This window comes from Pristiophorus japonicus, chromosome 13 (genome assembly GCF_044704955.1).
Source record: "Pristiophorus japonicus isolate sPriJap1 chromosome 13, sPriJap1.hap1, whole genome shotgun sequence".
NCBI classification, from domain to species: Eukaryota; Metazoa; Chordata; class Chondrichthyes; family Pristiophoridae; genus Pristiophorus; species Pristiophorus japonicus.
The window spans coordinates 183,295,889-183,321,635 of record NC_091989.1 but is presented as its reverse complement, the minus strand read 5'-3'; the positions used below and the strand labels follow the sequence as shown (position 1 = coordinate 183,321,635).

Below are 25,747 nucleotides of genomic sequence, written 5' to 3'. Positions count from 1 at the left end.
CCAGGCTGATACTCCCAGTGCAGTGCTGAGGGAGCGTTGCACTGTCGGGTGTGCCGTCTTTCAGATGAGACGCTAAACCGAGGCCCCGTCTGTCCTGGATGCAAAATTATTTTGAAGATAAACAGGGAGTTATCCCCGGTGTCCTGGGACCAATATTTATCCCTCAATCAACATAACAAAAAAAACATTCTCTGGGTCATTATCACATTGCTGTTCGTGGGAGCTTGCTGTGCGCAAATTGGCTGCCACGTTTCCCACATTACAATAGTGACTGCACTTCAAAAGTACTTCATTGGCTGTAAAGCGCTTTGAGACGTCTGGTGGTCATGAAAGGCACTATAGAAATGCAAGTCTTTCATTTTACTGTGATTGAGAAAGCAATTTTGCTGCTGTTGTTCCTGATGCATACCATAATCACCTCTATTTCTGTAGGAGATTTTGACAATAATACCACTTTAATCTCTCAATTTACAAGTGATGCATTGCGCTCATGAGTGGCTGCAACACTCGCCCATCCTGTGAGGGACCTTTCCCCAAAGGACCTGATGAGGTCATTAAGCTTCAGACAAAAAATGTGATCATTAATCACAGTAATGAGCTCATCAGCATGAAAAAAAAGACATTTTTCTCAGTTTTCAACCTGCACGTTTCATTTTTGTGAGATCTCTAACTAGCTGGACACTTGTCAGGTTTCAATTGATCACTTGTCTTTTGCAAAGATCAGTTAAAGGAAAAAACAAAATAAAAGAAAATACTAAAAGAGAATCTCACCAAGGCACGTTCTGAAAAAGGGAGTCTCTCCATCATGACCCTTCTTAAAGAGTGAATCACCATCAGGACTCTTCTTCAAGAGGAAGTCTAACCAGCAAGTCCCCTTTCTAAGAAGATGTCTTAGAATCAGGAGCCCTCGTGAAGTAGAATTCTCATTTTGGGACTGTTTTTAAAGTGGGAGGCACAATATCAAAACCATTAATATAATAAAAACAGAAAATGCCGGAAAAACTCAGCGGGTCAGGTAGCTTCAGTGGCGAGAGAAACAGAGTTAACATTTCAGGACCCTTCGTCACAACTGGAAAAAGTTAGAGATCTGGGAGGTGCTGTTTCCTGCTCTCGCCCTGAACTAGAAAATTCCAGTCACTTTGCTTCCAATTTCCACCCTTCGCTCACCTACACATAGTCCATCTCCGACTCTTCCCTTCCCTTCCTCGACCTCTCTGTCTCCATTTCTGGGTATAGGCTATTGACAAACATTCACTACAGGCCCAATGATTCCCACAGCTACCTGGTCAACACTTATTCCCACCTCGCATCCTGTAAGGACTCCATTCCATTCTCTCAGTTTCTCCGTCTCCGTCGCATCTTGTTCTGACGATGCCACCTTCCATAGGTCTTTTTTCCTCAACCGAGAATTCCCCTCCATCATGGTTGACATGGTCCTCGACCGTGTCCGTTCTATTTCCTGCACTTCTGTCTCACCCCTTCCCCTCCCGCCTAGAACCATGACAGGGTTCCCCTTGTCCTCACCTTTCACCCCAGCAGCCTCCACGGTCAACGGATCATCCTCCGCCATTTCCACCACCTCCAGCGTGAGGCCACCACCAAACACATCTTCCCCTGCCCTCCCCTCTCAGCATTCCAAAGGGACCTCTCCCTCCTCGACACCCTGGTCCATTGCCCAGTCACCCCCAGCACCCCTCCCCTTCCCGTGGCACCTTCCCGTGCAAGCGCAGGAGATGCAACACCTGTCCTTTTACCTCCTCCCTTCCCACTATCCAGGGTCCCAAATATTTCTTCCAGGTGAAACCGCGATTTACTTGTATTTCTTTCAATTTAGTATACTGTATTGGCCGCTCACGATGTGGTCTCCTCTACATTGGGGAGACCAAACGCAGATTGGGTGACCGCTTTGTGGAACACCTCTGTTCATTCCGTAAGCGTGACCCCGAGCTTCCGGCCGCCTGTCACTTTAATTCTCCGCACTCTGCACTCCCATTCTGACCTCTCCGTTCTCGGCCTCCTACACTGTTCCAATGAAGCTCAACGTAAGCTCAAGGAACAGCACCTCATCTTTCGTTTAGGCACTTTACAACCTTCTGGACTCAACATCGAGTTCAACAATTTCAGACCATAACCTCTGCCCCTATTTTTTTTCTTTTTTTCTATTTTCTTCTCTTTCCCACATCAGCTGTTGATGATTCTGCCATCTCCATTTACACCCTGTCCAGATTCATCTTTTGTATCTTAACTTGTCCCGTAACCATCTCCTTTTGCCTCGCACCATCATCCCTTTTGTCATTTAATCTCTTCTGTCTTCCACCCTATCACAGACCTTCCCTTTTGGTCCTTCCTCCCCTCCCCCGTTTCCCTGCCCTACACTGGCTTAAAAGCCTGTTACAACTCTAACTTTTCCCAGCTCTGACGAAGGACCATCGACCTGAAACGTTAACTCTGTTTCTCTCTCCACAGATGCTGCCTGACCTGCTGAATTAGTTCTGTTTGTATTTCAGATTCCAGCATCCGCAGTACTTTGCGTCTGTAAAACAATTAATATATTTGAGATCGTTTGTGTTTGTCTGCCAGCTTGTTAGCCTATTCTGAATATTTTGGTTTGCTTCAAGTACCAAGGGCATTAACAAGGCAAGAAAGCCTGTCAGTGTGAGGGGGTTGGATTATTACCAGTAGTTATCCTGTCATTAGCACAGCAGTAACTCACTTCCAGCTGTGTCTGTTTGTCAATCCCGTTCTCTCACACTATCAAATCTCCGCGACTCTCTCAGTCAGTGCCTGCGATGCAGACTGCATCTCTGCTGTAGTTCATCCAGTTCTCTCGCACCTTTGCGCCCCGTAACTCTCTCAATGTCGCACAGACTATAAGGACTCATTTACACTCACACCACCCAGTTACCATGGTGCACTACCGCCGCCATCTTGGATAGGGGTCCTGAGATGGGCGGCTGCGGCGCTTGCCTGTTTTGGACGGGAGGCCACTTGTAATATGTGAATTGAGGTCCTCGGACATACGTAAGAACTTGATCGCAATTTTGAGGCACAAATGGACAGAGCATGCTCATTACACACTGCGCACATTTTCACCAGAGCTTGGGAGACCTAACCAGCGATCCTTGAAGGGACCTCTGGAGGCCCAGGACATGTTTAATTGTTGAGGTTAAAAGGAGCAGAGTGCTCCTCTAGAGCCCACAAAACAAAAACTCCTGTCTTCCGCCACTAGGGTTAAGATGAACTTTTGTAAAACACTGGTTCGGCCTCAACTGGAGTATTGTGTCCAATTCTGGACACCGCACTTTAGGAAGGATGTGAAGGTCTTAGAGAGGGTGCAGAAAAGATTTACGAGAATAATTCCAATTAAATTTAAGGTAGTTATGGAAAAGGACAAGGTTAGACCAGGAATAACAGTTCTAAATTAAGGAAAAGCCAATTTTGCTAAGCTGAGAGGTGATTTGGCCATAGTGGACTAGAAACAGCTACTCGAAGGTAAATCAGTGTCAGAGGGGTGGGAGGCTTTCAAGGAGGAGATCAGCAGGGTCCAGGCCAAATATATGCCCTTAAAGAAAAAGTGTTGGACTAATAAATCTCGAACCCTCTGGTTGTCCAGGGACATACAGGGTAGGACAAAGAAAAAAAGGGAAGCTTATGACAGATTCCGAGGGCTAAATACATCAGAGTTTCTCGAGGACTATAGAAAAACCAAGGGTGAAATCAAAAGGGATATTAGGAAAGCAAAGAGAGAGCATGAAAAATTCTTGGCAAGTAACATCAAGGAAAACCCAAAGATGTTTTATAAATATATTAAGAGCAAGAGGATAACTAAAGAAAGGGGAGGGTCGATTAGAGACCATGAGGGTAATCTGTGTGTGGAGGCAGAGGATGCGAGTAAGGTTCTTAATGAATACTTTCACAAACGAGAGGGGCGATGCAGACACTGCTAAATAGGAGGGGTGTGAAATATTCGATGAAATAAATATAGTGAGAGAGAAGGTATTAGGGGTATAGAAGCTTTGAAATGTATCCCAGGCTGTTAAGTGAAGCAAAAGAGGAAATCGCAAAGCCTTGGGCCATCATTTTCCAATTCTCTCTGGCTTCAGGTGTGGTGCCAGAGGACTGGAGAACTGCGAATGTGATACCTTTGTTTAAGAAGGGAGAAAGGTATAGTCTGAGTAATTACAGGCCAGTCAGCCTAAACTCAGTGGTGGGAAAATTATTGGCAAAATTCCTGAAGGACAGGATAAATCTACATTTAGAAAGACATGGATCAATCAGGGATAGTCAGCACAGATTTGTTAAGGGAAGGTCGTGTCTGACTAACTTGATTGCATTTTTCGAGGAGGTAACCAGGATGGTCGATGAGGGCAGTGCGTATGATGTAGTGTATATGGATTTTAGCAAAGCTTTTGATAAGGTCCCACATGGCAGACTGGTCACAAAAGTAAAAGCCCATGGGATCCAGGGTAAAGTGGCAAGTTGGATCCAAAATTGGCTCAAAGGCAGGAAGCAAAGGGTAATGGTTGATGGGTGTTTTTGTGACTGGAAGGCTGTTTCCAGTGGGGTTCCGCAGGGCTCAGTACTCGGTCCTTGCTTTTTGTGGTATACATCAATACTTGAATGTAGGGGGTATGATTAAGAATTTTGCAGATGATACAAAAATAGGCTGTGTGGTTGATAATGAAGAAGGAAGTTGTAAACTGCAGGAAGATATCAATGTACTGGTCAGGTGGGCAGAACAGTGGCAAATGGAATTTAATCCAGCGAAGTGTGAGGTAATGCATTTGAGGAGGGCTAACAAGGAAAGGAAGTATACATTAAGTGGTAGGACACTGAGAAGTGTAGAGGAACAAAGGGACCTGGGAGTGCATATCCACAGATCCCTGAAGTTAGCAGGCCAGGTAGTTAAGGTATTTAAGAAGGCATACGGAATGCTGTCCTTTATTAACCAATGCATAGAATACAAGAGCAGGGATTATGCTTCAACTGTATAAAACACTGGTTTGGCCACAGCTGGAGTACTGCGTGCAGTTCTGGTCACCACATTACAGGAAGGACGTGATTGCACTGGAGATGGTACAGAGATTTACGAGGATTTTGCTGGGAGTGGGGAATCTTAGCTATGAGGACAGATTGGATAGGCTGGTTTTGTTTTCCTTGGAACAGAGAAGGCTGAGGGGAGACCTCATTGAGGTGTACAACATGATATCATTATGAGGCGCCTAGATATAGTGGATGGAAAGGGCCTATTTCCCTTAGCAGAGGGGTCAACAACCAGGGGGCATAAATTTAAAGTAATTTGTAGAAGGTTTAGAGGGGATTTGAGGGGTAATTTCTTCACATAGAGGGTTGTGGGCGTCTGGAACTCACTGCCTGAAAGGGTGGTAGAGGCAGAAACCCTCACCACATTTAAAAAGTACTTGGATGTGCACTTGAAGTGTCGTAACCTACAGGGCTACGGACCTAGAGCTGGAAAGTGGGATTGGCTGGGTGGCTCTTTGTCAGCCGGCGCGGACACAATGGGCCGAAATGGCCTCCTTCCGTGCTGCAAACTTCAATGATTCTATGATTCTATGAGAGACTTTAGATACGTGGATAGACTGGAGAAGCTGGGGTTGTTCTGCTTGGAGCAGCGAAAGGTTGAGAGGAGATTTAATAGAGGTGTTCAAAATGGACAGAGTAGATAAGGAGAAACTGTTCTCATTGGCGGAGGGGTCGAGAACCAGAGGACACAGATTTAAGGTGGTTGGCAGAAGAAACAAAGGCGACACAAGGAAAAACTTTTACACAGCGAGTGGTTAGGATCTGGAATGAACTGCCTGGAAGGATGGTGGAGGCAGACTCAAGAGGGAATTGGATAACGAAGAAAAAAAATTGCAGGGCTACAGGGGAAGGGCGGGGGAGTGGGACTGGCTGAGGTGCTCTTGCAGAGAGCCGGCACGGGCTCGACGGGCCGAATGACCTCCTTCTGTGCTGTAACCTTTCTATGATTCTATGGGGCCGAAATTCATCACTCACCGCCCGCTGCCGCTGACTGCCGCCCACTCCCGCCGACATTCCTCCTGAAGACCCGCCCAGTGCCACTTTCAGGGCGGGCTGGAGCGGGCGGGAGGGGAGAGCCGCCGGGAATCGCCCGCTGACGTCAGCGGACGGCCGAGTGGCGTAACTGAGCTCCCGCCCGCCGAGCTCCCAGATTCCTGCGGGCGGTCAGATAGCGCTTATTGCCCCTCCCCAATATCTTTATCGCGGTTAAACAGAAGTCTTCAAAGAAATTGAGGGGAAAAGAAAAACACTTGTTGTTTAATGTGCCTCTGATTTTCCTCCGGTGTGTTGCTCACAGCAGTGTCCCAAAGGCCATTAACCTTTTATTGCTGGAGACTCCAGGACAACGATGGAGAGGTCACTCTGTCTCCCACAGTCGGTGAGCTGCAATGGGGAGCACGTTCGGTGCCCCCACCTCAGCAGCTATGTGTAAATGTGGCCCGAGCTTCACACTGGCTCGTGCCACACGGCAGTTACAAGGGCAGGGGCCACTCGTCCGCTGACCGCACCTCGAGCCAAAAATCAACGCCCTTGTATGCCTATTGATATTCAACCAGTTCCCTCACACTACCTAGCTCCATAACTCTTTCAGTCAGTGCCCATGTGTTGCCACTCTATGGAGCCATGCCAACAGATAGGCATAAGCATTGGAAAAACGGGTTTGATGTTGTGCCAGCTCTCTGCCACCCACACATCCAGGATTTCCCACCCACATTCTGCAGATTGAGCTGACTTGGCCTATATTCTCTGGAGTTTAGAAGAATGAGAGGTGATCTCATTGAAGCGTATAATATTCATACACGGCTTGACAGGGTACAAGCAGGGAGAATGTTTCTCCTCGCTGGAGAGTCTAGAACAGTCTCAGGATAAATGGTTGGCCATTTAGGACTGAGATGGGGGAGAGACATAGAAACATAGAAAATAGGTGCAGGAGCAGGCCATTCGGCCCTTCTAGCCTGCACCGCCATTCAATGAGTTCATGGCTGAACATGAAACTTCAGTACCCCTACTGGATCAACTGGGCCTTTATACATTGGAGTTTAGAAGGATGAGAGGGGATCTCATAGAAACTTACAAGATTCTGACGGGACTGGACAGGTTAGATGCGGGAAGAATGTTCCTGATGTTGGGGAAGGCCAGAACCAGGGGACCCAGTCTTAGGATGAGGGGTAGGCTATTTAGGATCGAGATGAGGAGAAACTTCTTCATTCAGAGAGTTATTAACCTGTGGAATTCCCTGCCGCAGAGAGTTGTTGATGCTAATTCATTGGATATATTCAAGAGGGAGTTAGATATGGCCCTTACGGCTAAAGGGATCAAGGGGTATGGAGAGAAAGCAGGAAAGGGGTACTGAGGGAATGATCAGCCGTGATCTTATTGAATGGTGGTGCAGGCTCGAAGGGCCGAATGACCTACTCCTGCACCTATTTTCTATGTTTCTATGTTTCTATGAAATCTCTTCACTCAGAAGGTTTTAAACCTTTGGAATTCTCTACCCCAGAGCGCTCTGGGTGCTCAGTCAATGAGTGTATTCAACACTGAAATCGCTAGATTTTTGGACACTAAGTGATCAAAGGATTATGGGGATCAAACGGGAAAGTGGAGTTGAAGTAGAACATCAGCCATGATCTTATTGAATGGCGGAGCAGGCTCGAGGTGGCATATGGCCAACTCCTGCTCCTATTTCTTATGCTGTTATGTTCTTATACGGGTAGCAAAGAACAGGAATATGTCACAAAATGTTTTTCCATCTATTGCACCATAACAGCAGTGGGCATTATGGAGTTCATTTTAAGCCCTACTGGCCAGAGCTCCATTCTCCTGACTGTAGCTCTACTGCTGGTAATCCAGTTCCCTCACATAATTCCTCCCTTAGATCATGTCTTTGCTCTTCTTATTAGTACACAAGAAGCAGGGAGGGAACGATTTCCCCGTGAGGGGAAAAATGTCAGCCGTGGCTCAGTGGGCAGCACCCACGCCTCTGAGTCAGAAGGTTGTGGGTTCAAATCCCACTCCAGGAGACTTGAGCACAAAAATCCAGGCTGACACTCCGAGTGCTGTGCTGTCTTTCCGATGACTGAGGCCCAGTCTACCTTCTCAGGTGAACGTAAAAGAACCCATGGCACTATTTCAAAGAAGGGGAGTTATCACTAAATCAACACTCATTGGGGAAACTGAAGCTCGGGGATTTAGTCTTAGAATAAAGGGCTGCCCATTTAAAACTGAGGTGAGGAGAAATTTCTTCTCTCAGAGGGTTGTAAATCTATGGAATTCTCTGCCTCAGAGAGCTGTGGAGGCTGGGTCATTGAATATATTTAAGGCGGAGATAGACAGATTTTGGAGCGATAAGGGAGTGACGGGTTATGGGGAGCGGGCAGGGAAATGGAGCTGAGTCCATGATCAGATCAGCCATGATCTTATTGAATGGTGGAGCAGGCTCGAGGGGCCAAATGGCCGACTCCTGCTCTTATTTCTTATGTTCTTACAACATCACTAAAACAGATTATCCGATCATTATCACATTGCAGCTTGTGGGAGCTTGCTGTGCGCAAATTGGCTGCTGTGTTTCCCACATTATAACAGTGACTACACTTCAAAAGTACTTCATTGGCCGTAAAGCGCTTTGAGACGTCCGGTGGTCGTGAAAGGTGCTATACAAATGCAAGCCTTTTATTTCCCCGAAAGCTTGTGCACCACGCAACGTATAATGACGGCAAAGCCTGCGGAGGTGCAGGGCTTAAATTAATCCCTGCGCGATTGACTCCAGCACCACCAACTCCGGCCTGAGACGCTGGTGTGCCTTGACAGCACAGTGCTGTACGTGCAGCCTCAGAGGGGCTGCTGGGAGAAAGGAGCTCTCCTCTCCTGCACATCTTCAACAATGAAGAAATAGTCAGACTGGCTCCCCCACAGATGTAATGACTGTTAAAATTTTAATGCCTTTATCTTGGAGAAGGCATGGGTGGAAAAGAAAAAAAGACCTTGAACGCTTTAATGCTGGAACAAAAAAGTTAACAGCACCGTAAGCAATTCCCTTACCCTCCAAACATGATGCTAAATAAACAGTCGTCGGTTTGCTACCTGAATATTTTAGAGGATTAATACTTAGGGACCAGCTCTGGTGAGCTTGCTGCAGATGTACTAATACCCGATAACGTCAATCCATCAGCGTTTAATTCATTTGTGCTCTTGCCGTTTGAAGTCATTAGTGAAAAAGCATTCATCTCTGTCACTTCCAACAGCCCCTGGACTTTGAGAGCAAGAGATCCTATACCCTGAAAGTGGAGGCAGGTAATGCACATATTGATCCACGCTACATCAGCAAGGGACCCTTCAAAGACACGGCAGCCGTGAAGATCACAGTGGAGGATGCTGACGAGCCGCCCGTCTTCTCGTCGCCTGCCTATTACTTGGAAGTGAGGGAGAATGCAGCCGTGGGCTCCGTCATTGGACAAGTGATGGCTCGCGACCCCGATGTCGTCATTAGCCCTGTCAGGTATGAAAGCTCACGCTTGGTATTATTGCATTGTGTTTTTTTCACCCACACGTCTTTGTTCTGCCCGCAGGCACGGTACGGTTCGGTAGCATAGTGGTTATGTTACTGGACTAGTAATCCAGCGGCTAATGATCCAGAGAAGCGAGTTCAAATCCCACCATGGCAATTTTAATTCAGATCATTAAATAAATCTGGAATTAAAAAGCAAGCGTCGGTAATGGTGACCATGAAACTACCGGGTTGTTGTAAAAACCACATCTGGTTTACTAACGCTCATCAGGGAAGGAAATCTGCCGCCCTTACCTGGTCTGGCTGATATGTGACTCCAGACCCACAGCAATGTGGTTTCCTCTTCACTGCCCTCTGCAGTTCAAGAAGGTTACTCACCATCACCTTCTCATGGGCAATAAATACTGGCCTTGCCAGTGCCGCCGCCCACATTCCATGAACAAATGAAAAAAAAGGAATCCTTTGCTGAGGGTACAAGTTCCCCCGGGTCCCAGTTACCCTCAAGTACCTGCGTGAATGTGGTCAGGAATCTTTGGTGCTCCCAAACCCGTGACCTCTACCACCTAGAAGGACAAGGGCAACAGGCGCATGGCAACACCATCACCTCCCAAGTCACACACCATTCTGACTTGGAAATATATTGGCTGTTCCTTCATGGCTCAAAATCCTAGAACTCCCTCCTCAACGGGACTGTGGGAATCTATCACCTCGCGGACTGCAGCGGTTCAAGAAGGTGGCTCAGCACCACCTCCGCAATAGGGATGGGCAATGAATGCTGGCCTTGCCAGCGACGTCCACATCCCAGGAACGAATAAAAAATAAAGCCATTCAACTGTGTAATTGACCCCTTGCTGGGATGGTTCCCTGTGCCAAGCACCTATGAACCTTGACACTGAGTGTCACCAGGTTATTGAACAATGACAGATGGGCCAAAACTCCCAACATCCTCACAATACAATTTTTGTAAATGGTTTTTGGAAGGTGGGCTATACTGGCAATGCAGAATTTATTACCATTCTCTATTGAGGGCATTGATTCAATCACATGTAGGCCAGACCAGGGAAGGGCAGCACATTCCCTTTCTCTGAAGTACATTAGTGAACCAGGTTTACAACATTCCAGCAGCTATTGTGGCCATACCTGGATTTGAACTCACGACTTCTGGGTTGCTAGTCCATTACCCTAACCCCATAGGCAACCTTACCCTCACTGGAAAATGACGGGCAGCTGATCTAATTTCTCCCAGGCACGCTCAGTGAGAGCTATAATACCGCCTCGGCTGTTGGCCCAAAGTGGGACAAACAAATCAACACAGAGCAGGGATCAAATGTACGACCTTCTACTCCATAAGACACTTAACCACTTGGCCAATGACTGAGGCCTGACCAGAGTTAGTAACATCGGAACAGGAGGAGGCCATTCAGCCCATCGAGCCTGTTCCGCCCTTCAATTCGATCCCGGCTGATCTCTGTCTTAACTCCATTAGCCTTAGTTCCGTAACCCGTATTATCCATGCCTGACAAAAATTTATCAATTTCAGTTTTGAAATTTTCAATCGCCCCATTCCCCGCCCCCCTGCCTCCCTGGCCTCAGCTGCTTTTTGGGGGAGAGAATTCCAGATTCCCACTGTCCTTTGTGTGAAGAAGTGCATCCTGACATCACCCCTGAACGACCTGGCTCTAATTTGGTTCGGCCCCCTTGTTCTGGAATCCCCCCTGCCAGTGGAAATAGTTTCCCTCTATCTACCCCATCAACTCATTTAATCATCTTAAACATCTCACTTAGATCGCCCCTTCATTTTTATTCACGAGAATACAAGCCTGCTCTATGCAGCATGTCCTCATAATTTACCCCTTCTAACCCCGATATAATTCTGGTGAATCTGCGCTGCTCCCCTCCAAGGCCAATATATTCTTCCTGAGGTGCACTGTCCAGAACTGAATGGTGTATCCAGATGGGGTCTGACCAGAAGATTGAAAGATATATCAATTTTTAAAAGGCTGCTCTCCCAGATCCTTGCTCGATGACAGCACTCAAAGATGAGACACGTAAGATTAAAGTTCATGGCTTAGATTTTCCTCTCATCTGTTTAGCATGAAAGTAGTGCCACCACTGGCACGAGGGGCCAAATGGCCTCATTCTGTGCCACATCACTCTATGATACAGTATTCCTGCTCATCAGTGTCGTCCCTTTCAGAACCCATCCATTTTCCTGTGTCCAACCCCTTGCATAATTGTGAGCATGGGGTATGGTAGCATAGTGGTTACGTTATTGGACTAGTAATCCAGAGATCAGGGCTAATGATCTGGAGGCATGCATTCAAATTCAACCACGGCAGCTGGGAATTTAAATTCAGTTAATTAAATAAATCTGGAATAAAAAGCTAGCAATGGTAACCGCGAAACTACCGAATCATTGTAAAAACCCATCTGGTTCACTGATGTCCTTTAGGAAATCTACCGCCCTTACCCGGTCTGACCTATATGTGACTCCAGACCCACAGCAATGTGGTTGACTTTTAACTGCCCTCTACAATGGCCCAGCGAGACACTCAGTTGTACCAAACCGCTACAAATCAAGTATGGAGAGCAGCGGTTCAAGAAGGCGGCTCACCACCACCTTCTCAGAGGCAATTAGGGATGGGCAATAAATGCCGGTCTTGCCAGCGATGCCCACATCCGGTGAATGAATAAGAAAAGAAAGTTTGCGGCAGTATTTTTGCCCTCTGTTGTGAGAGAGACTCCAATGCATTCAATATGCAAGTGTATGCATCAGCATGGAGTCCCAGGGCCCCAATCTGTGTCCCTTCATAAGTGCCAGTGGTAGGAAGTGGTTAACCGGGGCTGCATTGGTTCACAAGTGGGTGAAGGCGGTAAGAACATAAGAACATAAGAAATAGCAGCAGGAGTCGGCTATTTGGCCCCTCGAGCCTGCTCCGCCATTCAGTAAGATCATGGCTGATCTGATCTTGGCCTCAACTCCACTTCCCTGCACGCTGCTCATAATCCTTGATTCCCTTATCATTCAAAAATATGTCTATCTCCACCTTAAATATATTCAGTAACTTCACCAAACCACTCAGCGACTGATGGAAAGGGGACAAGATACTTTAAAGCTGTTTCTATCATTACAATTGAAGCCGACAGAACTGTTTGAAGAGCTTATTTGCACAGTCAAACCTTTGAGAAGTATAAATAACCAGCTGTGATTGCTATGTGACCATGAACGCATCCCAGATTATTGAGCTTGTTAGTACAGGTTTCCAACCCACGTTACTCGTTATTTTTACTTCCTTGAGAGCTGCAGTCCGTGGCTCCCATGAGCGGTGCTGGCTCCTGCCCGGACTAACTCCCCCAATGCACAGCCCATTCACATATCTGCGCATGCACGGTATCTACACTGTAAGCTCTGGTGAGTGGCAGGCGCAGGACCTCTCTGACCAATGCAGCTATCTGCAAGGCTCTGCTCAGGCTGCTCACCAGCTATTCAAGCAGTGACAAGCAACGGTGCACAAATCGTTGAAGGTGGCAGGGCAGGTTGAGAAAGCGGTTACAAAAAGTTTAGGGGATCCTGGGTGAAAGAACGGATTGATGCTTGTGGTAGAGTACAGCGCGAGCTGGTGCAGGAGGGCGACGGCAGCGAAGAGGGACGTCAAGTTCCAGGTCGGTGATTGGAGCGTGGGCAGCTACAGCAGGAGTGGCGAGGTCGGGGTGAAGGAGCAGCGAGAGATTGTAGAGCGACGTGATCGGGGCCCAGGAGAGGCGCGAGTTCGGGGCCCAGAAGAGGAGAGGGCCCAGAGGCAGCACGGGCCAGCCCACACTGCGATATGTGTGTGCATTAGGTCCGTGCAGCAGAGCTGGTCTCCAGTCGTCTTGGGTAATCCTTGCCATTGGACCAAGGCCTAGCTCTGTCAAGCCCGTGTGGTGGCTGGTGTGCAACGACCACCACATGTTAAAAAAATCCACGCACTGGCATCTTCCACCCTTCAGGATGTAGTTCTGGGCCTGGAATATAAGGTCCTTCATTGAAATACGTGTGAACACATCCCTTTGTGGAGGGGAAGCAAGTCATCCTCGTTTCGAGGGACCGCCTATAATGATGAGAGGGTCCTGGTCTTCATGATTAGAATACAAAAGCATGGAAATTATGATGAACCTGTATAAAATACTGGTCTGGCCTCAACTGGACTATTGTATCCAATGTTGGGCAGTGCACTTTAGGGAGGATGTGAAGGCCTTAGCGAGGGTGCAGAAAAGATTTACCAGAATGGTTCCAGGGATGAAATGTCATGTATCGCACACTGTACATAACTGTATCTTACCATGTTATACATGACTGTAACTAGAGATGACCTGTAACAACAAGCTTACCTGACCACCAGGGGTGCACTTGCAGGAGACTCTGGATACCTCTCCTCGACAGGTATATAAGGACAGGTCTCAGGCAAGTGTGGCATTCGAGAGCTGTGTAATAAAGGTGCAGGTCCTGAGTGACCTTGACTTCAGCATGTGCCTCGTGTGAGTCTGTACTGTAGGGACAGGACTTTACAGTGGCGACGAGTTACGGGATTACAGAATCCACAGATGGCGACCAATGGCTCTGATGAAAAATACAATGCTGCGATAATTGGGAGGACTTTATAGAAAGGCTCCAGCAAAGCTTCATAACCAAAGACTGGTTAGGCGACGATAAGGCAGACAAGAGAAGAGCCCATCTCTTGACCAGCTGTGGCTCGAAAACATACACCTTAATGAAGGACTGCTGGCACCCGAGAAACCAGCAAGCAAGTCATTTCAAGAGTTGAGCACACTGGTAAGAGACCACTTGAAGACAGCGAGCAGTCTACACATGGCCAGACACAGGTTCTACAACTACAGACGCTGTGTGGGCCAGAGCATACCCGACTTCGTGGCGGAACTTCGGAGGTTGGCTAGCTTATGTGAGTTTTCCGATGAACTAAGGAGAGAAGTACTGAGAGACTTTTTTCATTGAAGGAATAGGCCATGCAGGCATATTCCGAAAGCTCATAGAGACCAAGAACGTGACCCTAGAGGCAGCAGCACTGGTTGCACAGACATTCTTGACAGGACAGGAAGAAACGAGGTTGATCTACACTGCGGGTACGACAACTAACGAAACATCGGAACAAGGGGTTCACAGCATGAAACAAGCCGCTACCCCCACACACAGACAAAGGCAGGAGAGCAGGCCCTCAACAGCAGGTAGTGGTGCCAGAAGCCATCAAGGGCCACGTGAACGGCCGTTCACACCTCATCAACCCACAATGCGAGCAATCAACTACAAACTGAGAGAAGCTCAAGAGAGATCAGCCAGATGCAGCTCATCCTTTGGAAACAATGGAAGCGGTCTGTGCTGGAGATGTGGGGAAAGGCACTCATCAAGGGGGTGTCAATTTCAGCATGCTGTTTGCAGAAACTGCGACTATACAGGGCATCTGGCCCGCATGTGCAGAAAAACAGCAGCTCGGCTGGTATATGAATCGGGTTGGAAAGCGGACCAGAAGACGGTGTGGACAGTACCCGGGACACTGAGGTACTGCGGGTCAACACGATCAATGGCCACTGCTCTTACAACAAGACGCCTCCAATAATGATGAGGGTCCTACTCAACGGGATACCCGTCAACATGGAGCTGGACACAGGAGTGAGTCAATCTCTCATGAGCGCTCAACAATTTGAACAGCTGTTGCCGCACAAAAGAGACAGACCAATACTCACAAGGGTCGACACCAAACTAAGGACCTATACCAAAGAAATCATCCCAGTCCTCGGCAGCGCCATGCTCTCTGTCACACACAAAGGGTCAGTGAACCGACTTCCCCTGTGGATTGTCCCCGGAGATCTCCCAGCACTGCTGGGGAGAAGCTGGCTGACAAAACTAAACTGGAAATGGGATGATGTCCATGCCATGTCGTCAGAGGAACGGACCTCCTGCTCAACAGTTCTAAGTCGATTTGAACATCTCTTTCAGCCAGGTGCGGGCACCTTCAAAGGGGCCAAAGTCAAAATCTACATCACACGGAATGCTAGACCGGTCCATCACAAGGCTAGAGCTGTGCCCTATGTGATGAGGGAAAAGATTGAACATGAACTGGACAGGCTTCTGCGGGAAGGCATTAGCTCACCCATGGAATTTAACGACTGGGCAAATCCCATCGTCCCAGTCATGAAGCCTGATGGATCCGTACGAATCTGTGGGGACTACAAATCTACCATAAACAGAGTCTCCCTACAGGACCAATACCCGCTGCCCAGAGCGGAGGACTTATTTGCCATATTGGCTGGAAGAAAACTTTTCTCAAAACTAGATCTCACATCGGCGTATATGACGCAAGAATTGACTGACAAGTCTAAGCTACTCACCACCATCGAGGCCTTTTCATGTACAATCGATGCCCATTCGGCATCAGGTCGGCAGTTGCTATATTCCAGCGCAACATGGAGAATCTGCTCAAGTCCATCCTGGGGACGGTTGTATTTCAAGACGACATACTTATCACGGGCAGGGACACCGACTCCCATCTCCGCACTCTGGAGGAAGTACTAAAGCGGCTGGTTCGGGTAGGCCTACCAGTCAAGAAATCCAAGTGCCTGTTTCTCGCACCCGAGGTTGAATTTTTGGGCAGAAGGATTGCCGCTGATGGAATCCGCCCAACAGAGTCCAAAACAGAAGCAATTCGCCTGGCACCCAGGCCCCGGAATGTCTCAGAACTGCGCGCCTTTCTCGGGCTACTCAATTACTTTGGGAACTTTATGCAGAACTTAAGCACGCTGCTGGAGCCTCTCCATGTGCTACTCAAAAAGGGGTGTGATTGGTTTTGGGGGAACACCCAGGAATGTGCCTTCAATAAGGCACGCAACCTTCTGTGTTCCAACAGTGTTTTGGCTTTCTTTGACCCAGGTAAAAAGCTAGTTCTTACATGTGATGTGTCAGCGTACAGGGTCGGGTGCGTTTTACAACATATCAATAGTGCGAGTAAATTACAAACCATAGCTTATACCTCCAGGTCACTTTCGTGGGCGGAACGCGGGTACGGAATGGTGGAGAACGAGGCGCTCGTGTGCGTGTACGGTGTCAAAAAGATGCACCAATACCTTTTCGGGGCCAAGTTCGTGTTAGAAACCGAACACAAGCCCCTCATGTCCCTACTATCCGAGAGCAAGGTAATAAACGCCAAAGCCTCGGCGCGCATTCAATGGTGGGCACTCATGCTGGCGTCTTACGACTATACCATAAGGCACAGATCAGGCACAGACAACTGTGCCAACACGTTTAGCAGGCTACCCCTGGCGACCACGGAAGGGTCTGACGAACAGGACTGTGAGATAGTCATGGCAACCAATGCCTTTGAGTCCACAGGTTCGCCCATGATGGCTCGCCAAATCAGAGCCTGGACGACCAGCGACCCCAAGTTATCCCTGGTAAAAAGATGTGTCTTAACTGGTGACTGGGCAGAGGCTCGCGATGCCTGCCCCGAGGAGATCAAACCTTTCCATAGGCGCATGCATGAGCTGTCACTACAAGCAGACTGCCTGATGTGGGGCAACCAAGTAGTTATGCCTCTGCAAGGCAGAGAGGCATTTGTCCGGGAACTCCACCGCAAGCACCTGGGGATTGTTCTCATGAAGACCATAGCCAGATCTCATGTCTGGTGGCCTGGCATCGACGCGGACTTGGAGCTCTGCGTCCGACGGTGCACCATTTGTGCCCAACCCAGTAATGCCCCCAGAGAGGCCCCCCTGAGCCCCTGGCCCTGGCTCACCAAACCGTGGTCGTGGGTGCACGTAGACTATGCGGGCCCATTCATGGGAAAAATGTTCCTCGTAGTTGTAGATGCATTTTCTAAGTGGATCGAATGCACCATTTTAAACTCGAGCACCACCTCCACCACTGTGGAGAGCCTTGGAACCATGTTCGCAACGCATGGCATTCCTGACATATTGGTCAGTAATAATGGTCCGTGCTTCACCAGCACAGAATTCCAAGATTTTATGAGTGACCACGGCATAAATCACGTTAAGATGGCACCATTCAAGCCGGCCTCCAACAGCCAGGCGGAGCGAGCAGTGCAGATCATTAAACAAGACATGCTCAAAATCCAAGATCCCATGCTGCAGGGCCGCCTGTCGCGACTGCTGCTGGCATACAGATCTCGTCCGCATTCATTGACTAGGGTTCCCGCCGCACAACTATTGATGAAATGGACCTTAAAGACAAGGCTCTCATTATTCCTCCCAGACATGCATGAAATCGTTGAGGCAAAGCGCCGTAAGCTAACTGAGTACCAAGACCGAAATTCGAGGAGGAATTGGAATGAGATAGGGGACAAAGTCTTTGTGCTAAACAATGGCAGGGGTCCTAAATGGCTTGCAGGGACAGTAACAGGCAAGGAAGGAAACAGGCTACTGGTAGTACAAATGGATAATGGCCAAACCTGCCGGAGGCATGTCGACCAAGTCAAAAGTAGATTTACCAACAACACTGCGGAACCAGAGGCAGACTACAATGTGGAACTCACACCACACCTGGTGGACAGACAGAGGGAACAACCTGAGGAAAGAACAATCCCAACAGACAGCCCAGACACCAACAATCATACTGAACGAAACAGACAGCCCAGGCGAGATACCAGCAATCACACCGAAAGAAAAACGGGCACCAAGGCAAACAACTGAACCACAACTAAGACACTCCACGCAAGAGGGTAGACCACCTGAGAGACTGAACCTATAAAGAGAATAAGACCTTGGGGGAGGGTGATGTCATGTATCTCACACTACTGTACATAACTGTATCTTACCATGTTATACATGACTGTAACTAGAGGTGACCTGTAACCATAAGCTTACCTTACCACCAGAGGTGCACTTGCAGGAGACACTGGATACCTGTCCTAGACAGGTATATAAGGACAGGTCTCATGCAAGTGTGGCATTCGAGAGCTGTGTAATAAAGGTGACCTTGACTTCAGCATGTGCCTATGTGCCTCGTGTGAGTCTGTACTGCAGGGACAGGACTTTACACGAGGGACTTCAGCTACGTGGACAGACTGGAGAAGCTGGGGTTGTTCTCTTTAGAGCTGAGAAGATTGAGAGGAGATTTGATAGAGGTCTTCAAAATCATGAGGGGTCTGGACAGAGTAGATAGAGAGAAACTGTTCCCATTGGCGGAAGGGTTGAGAACCAGAGGACACAGATTTAAAGTGATTGGCAAAACAACCAAAGGCAACATGAGAAAAAACATTTTTACGCAGCGAGTGGTTAGGATCTGGAACGCGCTGCCTGAAAGGGCAGTGGAGGCAGACTCAATTGTGGCTTTCAAAAGAGAGTTAGATAAGTACTTGAAAGAAAAACATTTGCATGGCTATTGGAAAAGGGTGGGGGAGTGGGACCAGCTGAAGTGCTCTTGCAGAGAGCAGGCACAAACTCGACGGGCCGAATGGCCTCCTCCTCTGCTGTAATCATTCTCTGATTCTATGACATTTCCCATTGAGATGGCTTGCGCTGATTTCAATGGAACGACCACCTATGTGCGAAAATGTAAATGGGTTTGCGCAGCCCGTTATGAAGCGACGCACCCCATAAAAAAATCAGCGGGAACATTGGCTGCAGTTCCAGACACCCTCAAGAATGCTGGTCTTTGGCTCGATTCCGCCACACAAGCCAGTGATTTCAGTCACATCAGGTGGAGAGCTGTCTGCTGGCTGAAAAGGTCCTACATTAAATTAATTAGGGGGAGTCTCGATCCTTGCTCATGAACAATTGTCACACGGCTCAAGACTGTCCCTAATTAGAAACCTCACGGACCAAGAATTCGTTTTTTGGATGAGACGTTAAACCGAGGCCCTTGTCTGCCCCTCAGGTGGATGTAAAAAAATCCCACGGCCACTATTTCTAAGAAGAACAGGAGAATTCTACTCAGTGTCCTGGGACAGTATTTATTCCTCGACCACGATCACTAAGAAAATATATTGGCCTGGTTCCTCCTGGACTTGCGAATGCGTACGCAGTGCGTGCATGGCCGTAAGTGCCCCGCATGTTCCGGGTTTCCGCATGTGATGCGCGCACGCGAAAACCCGGAACTTGCAATCTATCAAGTTTCATTGGCTGCAAAGTGCTTTGGAGCATCCCGAGTGTGCAAAAGGAGCTATATAAATGCAATTCTCTCTTTGTTTTAGTTCAGTGAGGGATATGCCCTTTATATAACCTGTGCTGCACACAGCCTGCACCTGTTTGATTTATCTATTCATTCAATTGATTTATACATGGTACAGCAAATCGTACTTCAAATAACAGGAGAGTGTGGAGTGCTATATTGCCGTGACTCTGATTTTGCCATGTAGTTTATAGCAGAGCCATGTTTAAAGCAGTCATTTTATAATTTTCAACTGCACAGTTGAGATATCCAATCTAACTGTAAAACCCAATTAAAATTTAGAACCGTTTTGAGATGGGGTAGAGACAAATAACACACTTCATTCAAGTGTTATTCAAACAATGAGCAGTTCATTTCACATTGAGGTGGTGTGCATGGATTAAAAATAAATTCTTGTTGATTTTCTCTGTCAATATCTCTCGCCTGCTCTCCTCTCCTGAAGGTGAAGGTCCCTTGTTGGGATATGATTCTACAGCGCTGGGCATCCGCCAATGCCTAGTCCAAATGACTGTTATCTGTGCGTGACCCCCAGCAGGCTGTTTGACCCACAGGGAAATCACAGCCAATCCTGACTTTACTGAATGTCCATGACGTGACTGTGTGCACAGGCACACACACACATACACTCGCACACACTCGCACACATAAACTCACACACTCCCACACACACACACTCATACTCACACTCACATACACACACACTCATACTCACACTCACACACACACAAGTGCTTGGCCTGCGCACACACTCACACGTGCACACGCACGCACGCACTCACACGCACACACTCACACATACAAACATACACACGCACACAGGGCCGGATTAAGGGCCTAATGGGCCTGGGGCAAAGTGATCCAAATGGGCCTATAATTATGTTTGTTCATGATCATTACATTACGTATATGATTCTGATTCTGAGTATGAAAACATATGCCAGTATATTCAACAATGAAAGCATGTATTCTGTATCAAGTAGGTATATATTCTGGTTCTGGTAACATTGCAATACTAGATTCCTATACATATATGCAAATTTCTCTCAATAACATGTGAAATAAAACATATTCTGTTCTGTATGGAGGTACATTATTGTGCATAGGTACTTCTGTATATAGCTACATTAGTGTATATAGGGACTTCTGTATATAGGTACATTAGTGTATATAGGGACTTCTGTATATAGGTATAAACAAGTGAATCTATATTCCTCGGTCTTGCTTTTCCTCTCATTGCCTAGTCTATTCAGCCGATTTGGGAGGCTTTATATATTTTTTCCTACATTTTTTGTTGGGCCTGGGGCAAAGTGATCCATCTGCATGATCCCATGATCCTAAGTATCCCATGATACTATTTTGAAGAAGAGCAGGGGAGTTCTCCATGGTATCCTAGCCAGTATTTATCCCTCAATCAACATCATTAAAAACAGTTTATCTGGTTATTATCACATTGCTGTTTGTGGGAGCTTGCTGTGCACAATTGACTGCCGTGTTTCCTAACAGTGATTAACTTAAAAAGTCCTTTATTGGTTGAAAATTTGGGAAGTGCGGTGATTGTGAAAGGCGCTATTAAATGTAAGTCTTTCGTTATTTTAAGCTTTAAAGTCTCACGCCTGCCAAAACTCTTGGTATATTGCTTTAGCTGCTGGTGCTGTTTCTGCCTCCAGTGATGTCGAACAGAACTACCTTGCGTGGGCAATGGGTTTAGCGGAGGTTGGGGGAAGGATTGCCCCGGAGTGTCGAGGAATTAAACCTCCAGGAAATGCTGTCAGCAAAACCTCGGAGAGAAAAATCAGAGGAACAATAAATAAAGTCTTTCTTTTTAATTTTCTTTGGATACTTATGTCATAAAAATATCGGACATTGGAAAAAAAGTCTGTTTGACAGACAGTCTAGAATTATCCAGTTGGGTAATGAAGAGTCTGTTCGCTTTACGATTGGCTGTGGGAAGGCGGGGCCCCATGAGGATGGACGTGTCGGACGACCAATGGCGGGTGGGTGTGTGGGGGGAGGGGCACCGTGGTGGGAGGCAGATGGTCATGTGATGAAAGCTCCAGTTAAATCCCTGAAACCCGTCGCCCCTACGGGTGCGTACAAGGTGCGCCCGCTCCTGTCGGGGTCCCACTAGTTCTGGGTTTAAGTATACGAATCGCATGCGGCCAAACTCGGAACTTGCGTTCTCTCAAGAACCCTCTTGGCGGATCGCATGCCTCCACAAGTAAAGGACCCCCGCGGGCAGAGAGTTGGGCTACTACTCCCTAGCGAATGTCCGTGGAAATTCTTAAGACTGGTAAAAGCAGGTGATAGGCCTGCTTTTATCAGCATAAGACTTTTAAAGAACAGAACAATACATTTTTTTCAACAAGTTAAACAGTTAAAATCCTGTTAAATCGGTAATTTTATTTGTTGACACTTTAAAATATGTAAATTTATCTTTCAAAAATAAATTTTTTGTTTGAAATTTATTAACTAAATTCTATTTTGATTAATTTTAAATATTTGATGTTTTTTGAAAATGTATTTTAAGTGTTTGTGTGTTTTGGGGGGTATTTCCATTCTCATACATATGGAACACAGACGATAGCTTATGCTTGCGTTTTACCCATGTTTACATCTTTCCCCGACCTGCGGGGAAGCACCGGCGGTGGGTCAGGGCCGTGGGGTGGGGGGGGGGGGGTGTGGGAGCTGCGAGCGGAGGCCCAGGAGTAGCGTGGAGGAATGCAACTTCAGGGAACAGCACGAGCTGCGACGGCAGCGAAGAGTGACGTCATCAAGGCCCAGGTCGGTTATTGGAGCGTGGGCAGGAGCGGCGAGGTCAGGGTGAAGGAGCGGCGAGAGACTGTGGAGGGATGTGATCAGGGGCCCAGGGGAGGCGTGAGTTCAGGGCCCAGGGGCAGCACGGGGCCAGCCCACACTGCGATATGTGCGCGCACTAGGTCCGTGCAGCAGAGCTGGTCTCCAGTCGTCTTGGTTAATCCTTGCCACTGGACGAAGACCGAGCTCTGTCAAGCCCGTGTGGTGGCTGGTGTGCAACGGCCACCCCACGTTGAAAAAATCCACGCACAGACATCTTCCACCCTTCAACATGTAGTTCAGGACCTGGAACGTTAGGTCACTCATTGGAACACCTGCGAACTTATTCTTTTTTGGCGTGTAAGCAAGACTTCCTCGTTTCGAGGGACCGCCTATGATGATGATGACATACGAAACTCACCACAAGTATGAATGGGAATAGCCCTATTTTGATTGGTTGGGCCCATGTGATCCTAGGGATGTGTGCGAAGCGCTTGCGTCTCTGGGGGACTGGGAGTCTCAGAATCTCCTGAACCGCCTGGTAAATTCATAGACATTTTTCAGGTCGGAGGTACCCGCCCGTGGGAAGCCTCCGACCACAATTTCAGGGCAAATATCTCCAACCAGAGATGGCACCACTACAATGGAACTCCAAATGTAAAAAGCAACAGCTGAAAGATCGTTGTGAGAATAACGCAGTACGGGGATTAGGAAGACTTACGTTCTTACATTTCTCCCATTGTTGGCTTCAACCAAGGCTGTGGTTCGAGGAGCAAAATACATGCAGATGTGAGAGAATTGTCCCTTATACAGCCACCAAGTATCTCCTCCGTAAATAGAAAATCCAAGCACTTCCTAACAGCATGAATAAGGACTGACAATCTCTCTTGTTTATACAAATGATGTACTGTACTTATTTCAAAGTATTTGTCTTTTCCATCTTCTCTCTGATCATACCTACATCTCACACAAAACTATCATGGCCTAATTTAAAACAAAATTATTCTTCCAGCACGCTGAGCTTTGAAGGAGCTTTGAAAGATGTTAACCGCAGGTATCGAGGTGGCTGTCACTCTGTCGTAAGATGCACTTGAGTAGCAATCAACACTTGGTGGTATATGTGGCTCTTCTAAGGCCGCTGTCAATCACTCATCCATTCACGTGTTGAGCTCCGCCAGCTCCTTGTTGTGAATTGAAATAAGCAATCAGTCCTTGAAGGGTTCGTGCGAACCTTGTTGGGGGTGATTTCAACCCTTGATGACAGTGTGTCAGCTGTGGCTCAGTGAGTAGCAATATTGCGACTGCATCAGGAGGTTATGTCCCACTCTGGAGACGAGAGCACAAAATCCAGGCTGGCAACTCCCCAGTGCAGTGCTTCGGGAGTGCTGCTCCGTCAGAGGTGCCGTCTTTCGGATGAGATGTTATACCGAGGCCCCATCTGCTCTCTCAGGTGGACCTAAAAGATCCCACGGCCACTATTTCGAAGAAAACCAGGTGAGTTATCCCTAGTGTCCTGGCCAATATTTATCCCTAAATCAACACCGCTGAAACAGATTATCTGGTCGTCATCACATTGCTGTTTGTGGGTGCTTAGTGCGCGCAAATTGGCTGCCGCGTGTCCTGCAAGAAAGGAAGGAGAGAGAAAACGGGGAACTACAGAACCAGTTAGCCTGACAGCGGTCATAGGGAAAATGCTAGAATCTACTATTAAGGACATGGTAACAGGGCATTTGGAAAAGAATAATAGGATTGGGTAGAGTCAACGTGGATTTATGAAAGGGAAATCACGTTTAACAAATCTGTTAATGATTATTTTTGAGTTGTAACTGTAGAATAGATAAGGGGGGGCCAGTGGATGTGGTCTATTTGGATTTTCAAAAGGCATTCGATAAGGTGCCATATGAGAGGTTATTAAAAAAAATTAGGGTTCATGGGATTGGGAGTAATATACTAGCATGAATTGAGGATTGGTTAATGGACAGAAAACAGAGATTTGGAATAAATGGGTCATTTTCGGGTTGACAGGCTGTAACTAATAGGTTGCCGCAAGGATCAGTGCTTGGACCTTAGCTATTCACAATCTATATCAATGATTTGGATGAGGGAACCAAATGTAATATATCCCAGTTTGCTGATGATACAAAGCTAGGTGGGAATGTAAGTTGTGAAGAGGATGCAAAGAGGCTTCAAGGGGATATAGACAGGCTAAGTGAGTGGGCAAGAACATAGCAAATGGAATATAATGAGGAGAAATGTGAAGTTATCCACTTTGGTATGAAAAATAGAAAAGCAGAGTATTTATTAAACAGTGAGAGATTGGGAAATGTTGGTGTTCAGAGGGACCTGGGTGTCCTTGTACATGAATCACTGAAAGTTAACATGCAGATACAGCAAGCAATTAGGAAAGCAAATGGTATGTTGGCCTTTATCACAAGAGGATTTGAGTACAAGAGTAAAGATATCTTATTGCAATTATACAGGGCCCTGGTGAGACCGCACCTGGAGTATTGTGTGCAATTTTGGTCTCCTTACCAAGGAAGGATATACTTGTCATAAAGGGAGTACAAAAAAGGTTCACCAGACTGATTCCTGGGATGGGGGGAATTGTCCTATGAGGGGAAATTGAGTAGACTAGGCCTTTATTCTAGAGAGTTTAGAAGAATGAGAGGTGATCTCATTGAAACATACAACATTTTTACAGGGCTAGACAAGGTAGATGCAGGGAAGATGTTTCCTCTGGCTGGGGAATCTAGAACCAGGGGTCACTGTCTCAGAATAAGGGGTCGGCCATTTAGGACTGAGATGAGGAGAAACTTCTTCATTCAGAGGGTGAATCTTTGGAATTTTCTATCCGAGGGTGCTGTGGAGGCTCAGTCTTTGACTATATTCAAGACAGAGATTGATAGATTTTTGGATATTAAGGGAATCGAGGAATATGGGGACAGTGCAGGGAAGTGGAGTTGAGGACGAAGATCAGCCACGATCTCATTGAAAAGCAGAGGAGGCTCGAGGGGCCGAATGGCCTACTCCTGCTCCTAATTCTTATGTTCTTATGTTCTTATTACAACAGTTACTACTCTTCAAAAGCACAATTGGCTGAAAAGCGCTTTGGGACATCCATGTAGTCGTGAAAGGTGCTATTTAAATGCAAGTCTTTCTTTCGAGTGCCAAACTGGGGAGATTGGATTATACTTTACCTGATTTTCCTTTCAATTGCTTTTTATGGAAGG

General features: G+C 47.2%; 1 protein-coding gene across 2 annotated transcripts in view; it reads left to right on the top strand.

Annotated features, from left to right (window-relative positions):
* The window catches only part of LOC139278367 (cadherin-8-like), a 221,791-nt gene that overhangs the window by 151,459 nt on the left and 44,585 nt on the right, over positions 1-25,747 (top strand). For both annotated transcript variants that reach the window (XM_070897038.1, XM_070897037.1), the window contains exon 6: positions 9,285-9,538. In XM_070897038.1, coding sequence (XP_070753139.1) covers positions 9,285-9,538 — 254 coding nt within the window. The remainder of the gene's footprint in view (positions 1-9,284; positions 9,539-25,747) is intronic.